Source organism: Typopeltis vanoorti, chromosome 1, assembly GCF_054136105.1.
Source record: "Typopeltis vanoorti isolate ZY-2024b chromosome 1, IOZ_Tvanoo_1.0, whole genome shotgun sequence".
NCBI lineage: Eukaryota > Metazoa > Arthropoda > Arachnida > Uropygi > Thelyphonidae > Typopeltis > Typopeltis vanoorti.
The window spans coordinates 101,543,177-101,555,369 of record NC_143549.1 but is presented as its reverse complement, the minus strand read 5'-3'; the positions used below and the strand labels follow the sequence as shown (position 1 = coordinate 101,555,369).

The 12,193-nt window shown below is 33.9% G+C and overlaps 1 protein-coding gene across 1 annotated transcript in view; it reads right to left on the bottom strand.

The window, feature by feature from the left end:
• LOC150110257 (dynein axonemal heavy chain 5-like) overlaps positions 1-12,193 on the bottom strand; it is a 972,373-nt gene that overhangs the window by 557,690 nt on the left and 402,490 nt on the right. The window contains exon 35 of the mRNA XM_090394637.1: positions 5,838-6,025. Coding sequence (XP_090250763.1) covers positions 5,838-6,025 — 188 coding nt within the window. The remainder of the gene's footprint in view (positions 1-5,837; positions 6,026-12,193) is intronic.

Genomic DNA, 12,193 nt, shown 5'->3' with positions numbered 1-12,193 from the left:
CTGAAAGGAAATATTCAGTTGTTTGCTGATGATGTGAAATTGGGGAGAGTAATAGTTAATCAAGGCAATGTGGAGAGCTTGCAGTAGGTACGATTTAAATAGGCTGTCAGTATGGGCAAAAGTTAATGGGTGTCAGTTTAATGTCAAGAAATGTTGAGTTATGCACTTTGGGATAAATAGATTGCAAGCTGGTTATCACATTGATGGCAATGTACTCCAGGAAATAGATGAAGCCAGAGATTTAGGAGTGGTGACAGACAGAGAGTGAAAGTTTAGAGGACATATTGCTAAGGTAAAACATAAGATTACTTGGCTAGTGAAGAACACATTAACAAGTAGAGAAATAAGGAAGTTGTAATTCCTCTTTATAAGGCCTTGATATGCCCACATCTGGATTACTGTGCTCAAGTCTGGTCCCATGGGTTTCTTGGGGATGTGGAAGTGGTGGAGAGGATTCAGAGGTCAGTGACCAAGATGGTGAGTGGCCTGTGGAATGTGCCCTATGAGGAGAGAGTGAAGGTGCATGGATTGCAGAAGTTGGTTGATAGGAGAAAAAGAGGTGATAAAATAGAAATTTAAGTTTCTTAAAGGATTTTATAGGATAGATGCAGGGGAAATGTTTCAGCATTTGGCTAGAGGGGACCAAAACAAGGCATCATCCCTGGAAGTTGAATAAGAGTATGGTCAGTAGAGAGTGAGTATTAGATTTTTGCTTGGAGAGTGGTGAACGAGTGGAATGGGTTGCTAGAATCAGTTGCGAGTGCTTTTTCTGTTAATGGGTTCAAGGAGAGGTATGATAGAATGTGTGGATAGACTGGATCTCTCGCAATGAGTCTTTGGACTTCATGGAGATACCTCTATAATAATAATAATAATTTCCACATTTGTATTTTCATGCATTTCTATCAAATAATGATATGACAAAGGTCAATTCCCAAATGTTCACAATCTTCATCTCGTTCCCATTTCTTTCATTATATATATTATTATTCTTTTTCATCCGTCAGATGATGGGTTGAGTCCCCCTATATACAAATGTTTTCTATCTGGTTCTATCTCTGGCCATTTCTGTCATCTCGCTGAAACTCAATAATTGTGACATTTCCTTCAAAGACTATAACCAAGTTCTTTTTGGTCTACCTCTTGATTATCTCCCTCCAATGATTCCATTGAAGACTATATTTGGTAATCTTTGGCAGGAGGACAAACTATCTTAATTGCCATTTAAGAATTATAGCTATGATATTTCCTCTATAGTTTAATTCACATTTAATTCTTATTTATTTCTCTTAAGCATTTCATTTCAAATGCTCGGATTTTCTGTATTTCTTTCTGATTGAGTGTCCAAGTCTTAGCTCCATAAGTTGCTGTAGGAAAATAATTATATAGAGTTTTATTATTGAGAGTTTATTTTTCACTTGGTTAGACTATAATAAGTTTAGTTTAATCCTTTATCCAAGTGTGAGCAAACAAAGTTTGCACCTGAAAGTATCTTCAGGACTGAGCTAAGGTGATGCAACACCAAGGCAACTCGTGGCAAAGGTGGAGAAAACCATCATCACTCCTATCTCTGTATCTCCCATAATGCAAAGCACATCTCCTTCCAGATATGTGTAATACTATGCATTAAGGTAAGGGCCACTACCCAGACTGATTTCGACCCTTATTGAGGTCTCGTCTATGGGAGCCAGGCCCAGAAGTGGAGACACCAAGGCAGAAGCAATGAGAGGTCATCCCCACCTATAGGAGTTGCCAAAAGGTATACAACCTTATTATTAAATTACTTCGGATTCAGAGAAAGATGTTGAGAGTTTATTTTTTACTTGGTTAGACTATAATAAGTTTAGTTTAATCCTTTATCCAAGTGTGAGCAAACAAAGTTTGCGCCTGAAAGTATCTTCAGGATTGAGCTAAGGTGGTGCAACACCTTTGCCACGAGTTGGCTTGGTGTTGCACCACCTTAGCTCAATCCTGAAGATACTTTCAGGCAAAAACTTTGTTTGCTCACACTTGGATAACGGACTAAACTAAACTTATTATAGTCTAACCTTGCAGACTATGAAAACTAAACTCTCAACATCTCTCTCTGAATCCGGAGTAATTTAATAATAAGGTTGTACACCTTTTCGCAACTCCTATAGGTGGGGATAACCTCTCATTGCTTCTGCCTTGGTGTCTTCACTAATGGACCTGGCTCCCACAGACGAGACCTCAATAAGGGTCGAAACCGTAAACTACCAGCATCAGGATATTTCAGCATGAAAAACAATATCTATAGATAAGTTGAAGGCACTGCGATGGGTAGCCCTCTGTCTTTTGTAAATGACAATAGATGAGAAATTTTGTTGATATCTTAGTTCAAAATTCTACCAATCGGTTCAGAGATACCAGAAATATAAGGGATTGGAACTCTGCAGTCCGTTGAAGAAAATCTTGAGTTTTTCCACCTTGGCCAAACTATTTTATGAACCATCTAGAAGATATCTTGTTCTCATCCATTCAACTCCAACCCACTCATTGGTTTTGTTATGTTGATGATGTTTTTGCTGTTTGACCTCATTTTGAAAATGAACTTTCCACCTTCCTACAATGGATCAATAGCCTGCATGCATGCATTCAATTCAAAAAAAAGAAAAGGCTAGTAGTTTACCATTCTTGGACATCCTTCTTACGTGCACAACCTCCAATAATTTATCAACCAGTGTTTATTGAAAACCTACCTTTACTGGCAGATACATCCATCAAAAGTCTACTCATCACACCTCTCAAAAAATCAATGTTATCAAGTCGTTAATTAATAGAGCACATAAGGTGTGCTCCTCTCCCTCAAGCTTACAACAAGAAATTCTCACTATCAAAACTCTAATGGAATTTAATGGTTACAACCCTAATCAAATTGAGCAGATAACTGACTCCTATGTTCCAAAACCTCAAGATTTTCTTCAACGGACTGCAGAGTTCCAATCCCTTATATTTCTGGTATCTCTGAACCAATTGGTAGAATTTTGAACTAAAATATCAACAAAATTTCTCATCTGTTGTCATTTACAAACTATCACCTCTATCATTAGCTGGCATTTACCAGATACCTTGTGAATGTAATCTGAATCTGACATACTTTGGGCAGACAGGCCATTCTGTAGAAAAAAGAATTAATGAACATCAATATTATATCGAATACACGAAACTTCAAAAGTCTAGTCTGGCTCAACACAGCACCATGTGGAACCTTGTCTTTTCCATACAAGCAGGTTTAAATTATTATTATTATTATTCAGGCCTCCATGGAGTCAAAAGACTCATCGTGGGAGGTCCTTCCTAAGAAACACAAAGTATATCAAGACTCATTGAGGGGGAGGTCCCCCCCTAAGAAACATAAAGTCTATCATACCACTCCTTAAATTCATTGACCGTTCTCACTCTCACCACTCCATCAGGCAATGCATTCCATGGTTCAACCACCCTCCATGCAAAAAAACTGCTCCTGACCTCTTTCTGGTATCTCTGAACTGATTGGTAGAATTTTGAACTAAATTATCAACAAAATTTCTCATCAACTAGTGTTTATCAACCTTTCGTAACTTCCAGGGATGGCCTTTTGTCATCACTCCTTCCGCTGTTCAACCAAGTGAAAGAACTCCCCAGTGTCAACCCTGTAACCACCTCTCAATGGTTTAAAAGTCTCAATCATATCACCTCTCCTTCCCATCCACCAAACTCTGCAGTCCACATTCCCTCAGCTGATCCTCATAACTATCATTGTACAGTTCTGAAACCATCTTTGTACCCTTTCCACAGTTAATTTATCCCCCTTCAAATCCTGGGGACCAAATCTGAGAACAATAGTCTAAGTGTGGTCTGGTCAGGGTCTTATACAACGGAATGATAACTGTTTTATTTCTGCAGGTCAGTGTCCTCATTATTGCAGCAATCCTCTGTGTTACCTTCACCACCTTTGCAATATGTCCCCTAAATTTCAGGTTTCTATCAATCATCAACCCCAGATCTCTTGTCTCCCCTACTTTCTCCAGCATAACTCCTCCCATAGAGTATGCAGTGTCCCATCGATGTTTCTCAAACCTCCAGACCTTACATTTTGCTGCATTAAACCATGAATGCCTTTTCAAAGAAAGTTGCAAAGACCTTTTACATTGCCCAAATCTGAATTGTAACGATTGTCTCTCTCTCTCTCTCCCAAAAGTTTGGGTGATTCTTATTTTATGTAACCATCAAAAATAGTTTTTAATAATATTATTTTAATAATATTATTTATTAATATTAATTTCTAGCATGCAGCAACAGTTTTTAATTGCTAAACCACTGACTGCTGTATGTACCTTGTATTTGCATTTCTTTGATTTTCTTTTTTCTATGCACTGATGATGTACTGTTATTTTCAGTACAAAATATCTGTATTTTCATTTCATTAAAGTTAATTACTGCGGTTATCATGTAAATTTGTTGTTTATAGTCATGCCACAGATCCCTTTAAAGATTAGATTTAAAATTTTTATTGTTTTCACCTATTGCTCTTTAGATGATTCTGCAAGAATAATGATAGGGTATGCATATTTAAGGTGGTTGATATTTGAGCTATTTATTTGTAGATCAGGTTTTTCAGCTCATAAATATGCATATATATAAATTCAAGATTCAATATCAATTTATCATCCACAAACTATTTAGTTTTTCTAATAAATGTGCTTTGTTAGAGAAAGTGAAATATAAGTGCAACACACGTTGTACATTTATTTTCGAAATTATGGATTCTACAACCATATTATAACTGTGTTATAACAGTTATAACATGGTTGTAGAATCCATAATTTGAAAAATGAATGCTGATTACCATGTAATACTAAAAGAAAGGAACACTTTGTACATTTTTAAATCATCATTATGCTGGATGCAATTTAGTCATGTGGGAATAAAAGCTGAATTCTTTGTAGTTTACATGAACAATCTATGCTCCAGGTTCAATTAATTCTTGACATAAAAAAAACAACAACATCAAATACTAGGCTTTTCTAACAGTTTAATAATTTGATTTGCGATGATTGTTAATCTTCAGCTATGTATAGAGAAACAAACTTACCCTGGCATATATAGTCAAAGATCCTACCACTCTTATCATAAAGTAAGAATAATGAATTATAATAATAATAATTCTTTGATTCATAGTTAATCTATTCCTCCTTGAAATGACTACTGAATGGTTAAAACACACACACACACACACACACACACACACACACACACACACACACACACACACACACACACACACACACACAGTGACAACAATACCTCTAAACCTTAATAGATGGATTATCATCGTCATCATGGTATTTGTGGAATTGCAGAGATCAACTTTGCCTACTTGTTCTCCTCCACCAAAAACTTACAATTATTGTACCTCCAATCAATGATCACTTCCTCTCTCCTACCCCCTTCTCTTCACTATTGCAACAATCCTATCAAATACTTCCAGACTGTTTTGGGGTGATGAACCAGTATGCTCGAGACTAATTTTCTGAATGAGCAAAATATTGTTTTACAGTTTACTGATAAGGTAGCTAAGGCTATGAAACAAGTATACTGTGAATGTGTAATTGTTTTACAAGAGTAAAAAAACTTGAATTTTCGGGAGGAAATTTCATGCCAGCTTCAGAAGACTGGCTTTCATAATCACCTTTAATCAAATATATTCCGTTAAAAGTGATTATGAAATCTGAATTTATTCAGAATGAATGTATTCAAAAATTGTAACTTGAATAAAGGGTGAATATGTCAAAAATTATGAATAATAAAATTACTCTATAATGATAATAACTCACCATAGTCAGAAATATACCAAATTCAGAATTCATACTAACAACATCTCCATCTGAGAATACAAACTGTTGTCGCCTTTCTTTTTTACATGAAAGTACAATGGCAATTTGCTGTGCTGCCACAGACAATACTGGAAGATCAATTCGATTGAATTCATCAAAACATCCCCATGACCCAGACTGAGCAAGTCCTATATAAAATATTTAAAAATTGGATTCAGCAAGCATGATTTAACAATCAGAAGTTCTTGTTTTACTTTATTATCAAATAAAAATGGCATTGTGGGAATTTTTCTTTCAATAACATTATCAGTTGTACATTTCTTTCTATATATATTTTTTTATATAATGATCAGATACATGGAACATCATGAGACCTATAACACAATGGTGACATATGACTATATCAATAGATTTAGGAGAAAGAAGTCATCTATTATTATATTCCTTAAAAAAGGTGGGGATTGTACTTATTGGGAAAAATAGTATTTGTTTGTGGGGGTGGGGGATGAATGTTCCAAAGAACAGGAATGGTTGGAATGAAGGAAAATGATGAGAAGTTTGTTTGTGTTTGGAGTTGGACAGTGCATTGGTGTTGACCAGTAGTGGCTCTAGTTCTTAATATAATTAGAAGAAAGTGGAAGATTGGCAGCAGCCAGTTTAGTGGAGTGATGCTCAAGAAAATACCAATAGAAAAGGCATAATGCATAAATAGTGTCTATGGTGAGAGTGACTAAAGGGAGTCTGTGGTAGAGGAGTGTCACCTATTAAGCAGACTGTAGTCTTCTGTATATCATCAAGAATTCTTAGGGAGGTTTTGGGTTCACTACCCTAGATGTGAGAACAATGTACTAAGACTGAATTCTGAATGTATTCTGAATTTGGGATTTACAGTGTTAGTAGTTGAGCAGAAGATAAGTAATGTTTAGAAACAGAATACCAAAATTTTTTGGAAGCTGAAGATATGGATGTGATGTGTTTATGACCGGATTGGCTAGATGTGAAGTCAGCTTAAGAAGAGAAAACTTATCTTTGGAGAGAAGAATGTTATCAAAAGCAATGCATTGTGAGTGAGACATGGACTTTCTTACAGAAAATAAGGCAGGTTTGTTTTTGGAAACATCAAAATTTACTAAATTATCTTTAGTGTTTATGGCACTAAACATAGAAGAACTTGAAGCTTGACCCAGCTAAAGCTTCAAGGTTTTCTTAATGATGAAGAGGAATGGAGAGTTCATCATGAGAGCTATGAACAAGATTGGATATTAGTGAGAGAAAATCACCTCTGAAGTATAGAAGGAAGAGTGTAGATGAAAAAGCAGAGAGCCTTGGATACCTCAATATTGATGGAAAAACAGGTAAGAGGGAACCATCTACTATAATATGCAATAAAGAACCACACAGAAAGCACAGAGAGCTGGTAATCCACTCACAAATGGTAGAGTGGGGACGATAAGATGGTAGCTTGGAAAAAAAGCTGCAATTCCAAACTTGATCAAATGTCTGCAATCAAGAGCAACCATGTGAGGTTCTTTGAATCTTTCCATGGGCTGCATCCAAAGTTATGCAAGGTCTAATAATTTGGACACCATGATCATTAATCAACATAATACCAATCGTTTCTTACTTCCTCCATGTCAATGTTCAAAGTGTCACGGTTTTTATTCCTATTAATCTCTGCTTTAAAATAACACAATAAAACAATTAGAAATATAATATTAGAGAGCACTGCAATTTAAATAACTAGCTGAAGCTATAAAAATATTTGAACCTACATTGAAATGGAGAGTTAGAAATAGCAATTTTGAACAAAGAGGTCACTTATGCTAGATTTATATGATTGTTCATTTAAACAACCTTTACAAAAGTGTGCACTGTTCATCAAGTAATAGCATCTATCTCATGAAACATCGGTTTCTGAAGCCCAGATATCATCAACTTGAATGATATTACCTGACTTTGGACAATTTCAAATTTATGAAGAGGAACTCAAGATATCTTCCAATAAAAAACAATCGAAAAAGAGTTATTTAGAATTAACAAGTTGGTTATAACTATGAGGACAATGTATTAAGTTGAGCTACCAAATGTGTTCAGAAGTGAGTCTATGTTTTGTGAAGAAAAACAACCTGCGTTTCCAGAATAAAAATATTTCTGTTGCCACTACTGAAGACTGGTAATCTTGGCTTAAGATGAAAAAGGTTTACAAAATGCTCTTGCATTCCTGAAAAATTCATAATAGTGCTTCACTACATAAACAACAACATGAGAGGAAAATATGCAATTATTATACTTACTAATATTCAACTGGATTTCTACCCAACATCTTCAAAACACATTTATAACTGTGACAAGCACACAGGTGCTCAACTAAATCACTGAAAACAATTCAAATTGTAACTGAAGCAGTGACACGCCCTTACATGGCATTTTCTATGGTCCAGATAACCATCATGTTAATTGGGAAAAGTCAGATTATTGGGTCTCCCATATCTTTGGAAAATTAATGCAAACATACTCACTGAGGTTGGGAGGGTCTTCAAACCTATAATGACTTCTATGTAGTATTAATATTTTCCTCCTTTGTGTAGAAAGGAGGAAAATATTAATATTAATATTAGAAAGGAGGAAATATAAATATATAAATAAATATATTAATATATAAATATTAGAAAGGAGGAAAGTATCCAGAGCATGGTCTGCCAATTCCCACTTACCAGATAAACAGATAATTGCAAATGCAATTTGTGTTCTTCAAGGTGGATGTTAACTGATCTATGAGTCGGTCCAAAGTAAGCTAAACTGCAGGTACAAGGAAGATGTTGAAAGTTTATTTTTCACTTGGTTAGACTATAATAAATTTAGTTTAATCCTTTATCCAAGTGTGAGCAAACAAAGTTTGTGCCTGAAAATATTCACGACTGGAGTCAGGTAGTACAACACCAGGCAACTCGTTTAGTGGCCCTTCCCTTAATGCATAACATTATACATATCCGCAAGGAGATGTGTTTTGCATTATGGGAGATACTGAGATAGCAGTGATGTTAGCTTAGTCCACCTTTTCTACGAGTTACCTGATGTTGTACTACCTGACCCCAGTCCTGAAGATATTTTCAGGCGTAAACTTTGTTGGCTCACACTTGGATAAAGGATTAAACTAAATTTATTAAAGGTACAAGGAACGTTATACACTCCAGGATGTGTAAGAGGAAACAGTTGATCTTTAGGAGAACAGATGAAAGTAACTAGCTGAATGAAAGATTTGAAACTAGCATGGAGTTAATATCTGCAGAGAAATTTTTTTTTTTTTTCCTGCTCTGATCCTGTGTTTTGGTTGTAGGAGAGATGGGAGAGGAGTGTATGTAAAAGTCAAAGTTCTTTAATGAAAGATTACAAGACTTATAGCATATCAGTGCCATGTGCTACTACTCTTCAAACCTAGTTTTACACAGTAAGTACACAACTTCCTCTTTTCTAGTCATGTATTTGAAATTTTTTTAGCATCTACTATATAAAACTCTTTTAGTAACTTATATGTTTTTGTCATATTCTTTATTTTCCACCTATTAGCTAAACTTTGTAATGTACAAAACATGCTTATAGTGAGCACTCCACAAGTCAGTTCAACATTTCGGGAACTTGCTTTTTAATACCCCACCACTTCCATATCCTCCAAGAAATCCAGTCAACCAAAATGTGCACAATAGTCCAGATGAGATATATCACTGTCTTATAAAGAGAAAGAGAGAGAGAGAAAGATATATATATATATATATATATATATATATAACCAGTGGTGAGCTATGGAAATTTTAACAAACGGCTCGCATTATTGAACAAAAAAAGTCGTATTTCACACAAAACTTTTATTAATACAGTTTGTGTACAAATGCCAATCAAAAAGAATGAGGGGACAATCAACCTGTAAAGACTATCATTTTTAAACAAATATTTCAGGATCTAAACATGAAATATTTGCACACAGTCATCTATGTTAATTTATCTTACACAAGAAAAACATTTTTTAACTATCAAAATAAAAAAGAATAAAATCTTCTATAATCGCACATATGCAATAGTCCGCATTTTTTCATAAACAAAATAATTTTTTTTTGTTTTTTGCAATAGACGTTTTTATGATGAACAATCTATAAATAATAAATAAATATTATCTAAACACAATAATACTGAAATACATTATATTTCTCTTTTGTTTTTATGCTTCAAGTGATAATCAACAGTACCAATCAAAGGGCATTATTTTATAATCCTATTTATTTATATGTGATTACCAAAAGTGAATTCTTATTTGTAAAATGGTAGTAACAGTAACTATAATATTTTATTTAATAAAATCACTTTCGAGACGATGAGACGATTTTACATGAAAAAAAATAACTCACTGTCTGGTGCACATTTACCCAGAAAAAACTCACTTCTTTACAGGTTAACATTTATAAACAATTACTTTAAGGAAATACTTATGACAACAGCTGTCACACCTTATTTCCTTCCTCCTTCACGTCTTGTGTTTCTTCTAGGAGGATCTATAGCCGAGCGATGATTTTCTAGAAAAGATTTGACATAGGGATTCGGATTAAATTCATTCAAGGGTTTCCCATTTATATATATTGTCATTAAATCCAAAATATGTTTTATAGTGAGAGAAGATCTCTTCATCGTTACGATATTATTCATCACACTAAAAGCTCGTTTGGCTTCAGCGTGTAAACTGCAATTGTTGCCATAATCACTTTGGCTTTTTTCACAGTACTGGGAATTTCGTTTTGTAACTTTTCAGTCAAAGCTATTTCCACTAAATCTCTAAAATCGTTAATTTTAATTTCATATTTCAAAATAAAATTTAAAGATCTTATTCTCTTTTCTCCTTCTAACCACGGACATGTAACTTCTTCCATATTCAATGTTTCAGGATAACATACATTTAAAATGTTTTTCAGTTCTTCATCTTCCAAATCCTCATAATTTTCGAATGATATAATCACGTAATCACAAGAAAGATATTTATTTAACCAAATATTTCGGTCTGGAAATAGCAGACCATCGTCGGTGGTATTACAAGAAATAGCAGACGATGGTCTGCTATTTCCAGACCGAAATATTTGGTTAAATAAATATCTTTCTTGTGATTACGTGATTATATCATTCAGTCTTATGTCGCAAGTATCCTTAAAACAACAAATCCTCATAATTTTCATTTTTAAGTTTAAAATTATTTTGCTGCATTAATCTATCCTTTAAAGATGTTATAAGAGAGTTTAGTAATGTTTCTCACAGTAGTTTGTGAAATCTGATTTTGCTTTCAATTGCTATTCCTTCAAATTCTTTTGATTTTAACATGGTATCAATTTTAGATTCATAAGAACCTACAGAATTTTTAAAATCATTAATTGTATTAATTGTTCACACGATTAAGGAGAGTTAACCCTTATAATACTTATATTACAACTTTGTAGAGCTTCTGACAAATATGATAATTCCTGTAGGATATCAATCATTAATCCTAGATCTTTTAAAAATTCCAAATTGAGAAGTCGGTTTAAAAAGCCCTTATATTTATCGTTCGACGTAAAATGCTTGCATAAAGCTGGGTAATTTCTCCACACGTTCGTAAACTGCACACTGCCCATTGTTGTCCAAACACATGGCTGATCTTTAAAATTTCAATACCAAGGTCTTTTGCAATCGTATTTAATTCTCGTTGATTTTTTGGTGATTGATGATAAAAAGCATATAATTTATCCATAAATATTTTAAAATGATTTACTTCTTTAATTTTTTTATTGAATCGTCTAATTCTAATTGTAAATGATGAACTACACAATGTCAAATCACGATGTTGGGAAATTTTTGTAGAAGTTTGATTGCAACACTTGATTTGTTTCCTAACATTACACTAGCTCCATCAGAACAAAATGCAATGAGATGATTTTTTAAATCGTTATCAGAAAATCCATATGAATTTAAAGTAGCAATTATAGTAGCATGTATACATTCTGCAGTGGTATTTTCTAGTTCTACAAGATCTACAAAAATCATACATGGTTCAGTGAGCTCCACTTGTACGTAAATAATTAAAACACTTATTTTCGATAATGTTGATTCGTCTGCTATTATAGAAATTTTGCAATTTTTTTCTATTATTTTGGAGAATATTTCTAATTTTATTTGTTTAGAAATATGTTCAACTATTCTAATTCCTGATAATCTAGAGTGCAATGATAATCCTAGATCAATACCATTTTTAATTTGCAGCTCGATTAAATCTGGTAAATCAGACATTGGTAAGTTTCTCTTCACCAAACAATAAACAAAATTAAACATTTTTGAAGTTATCA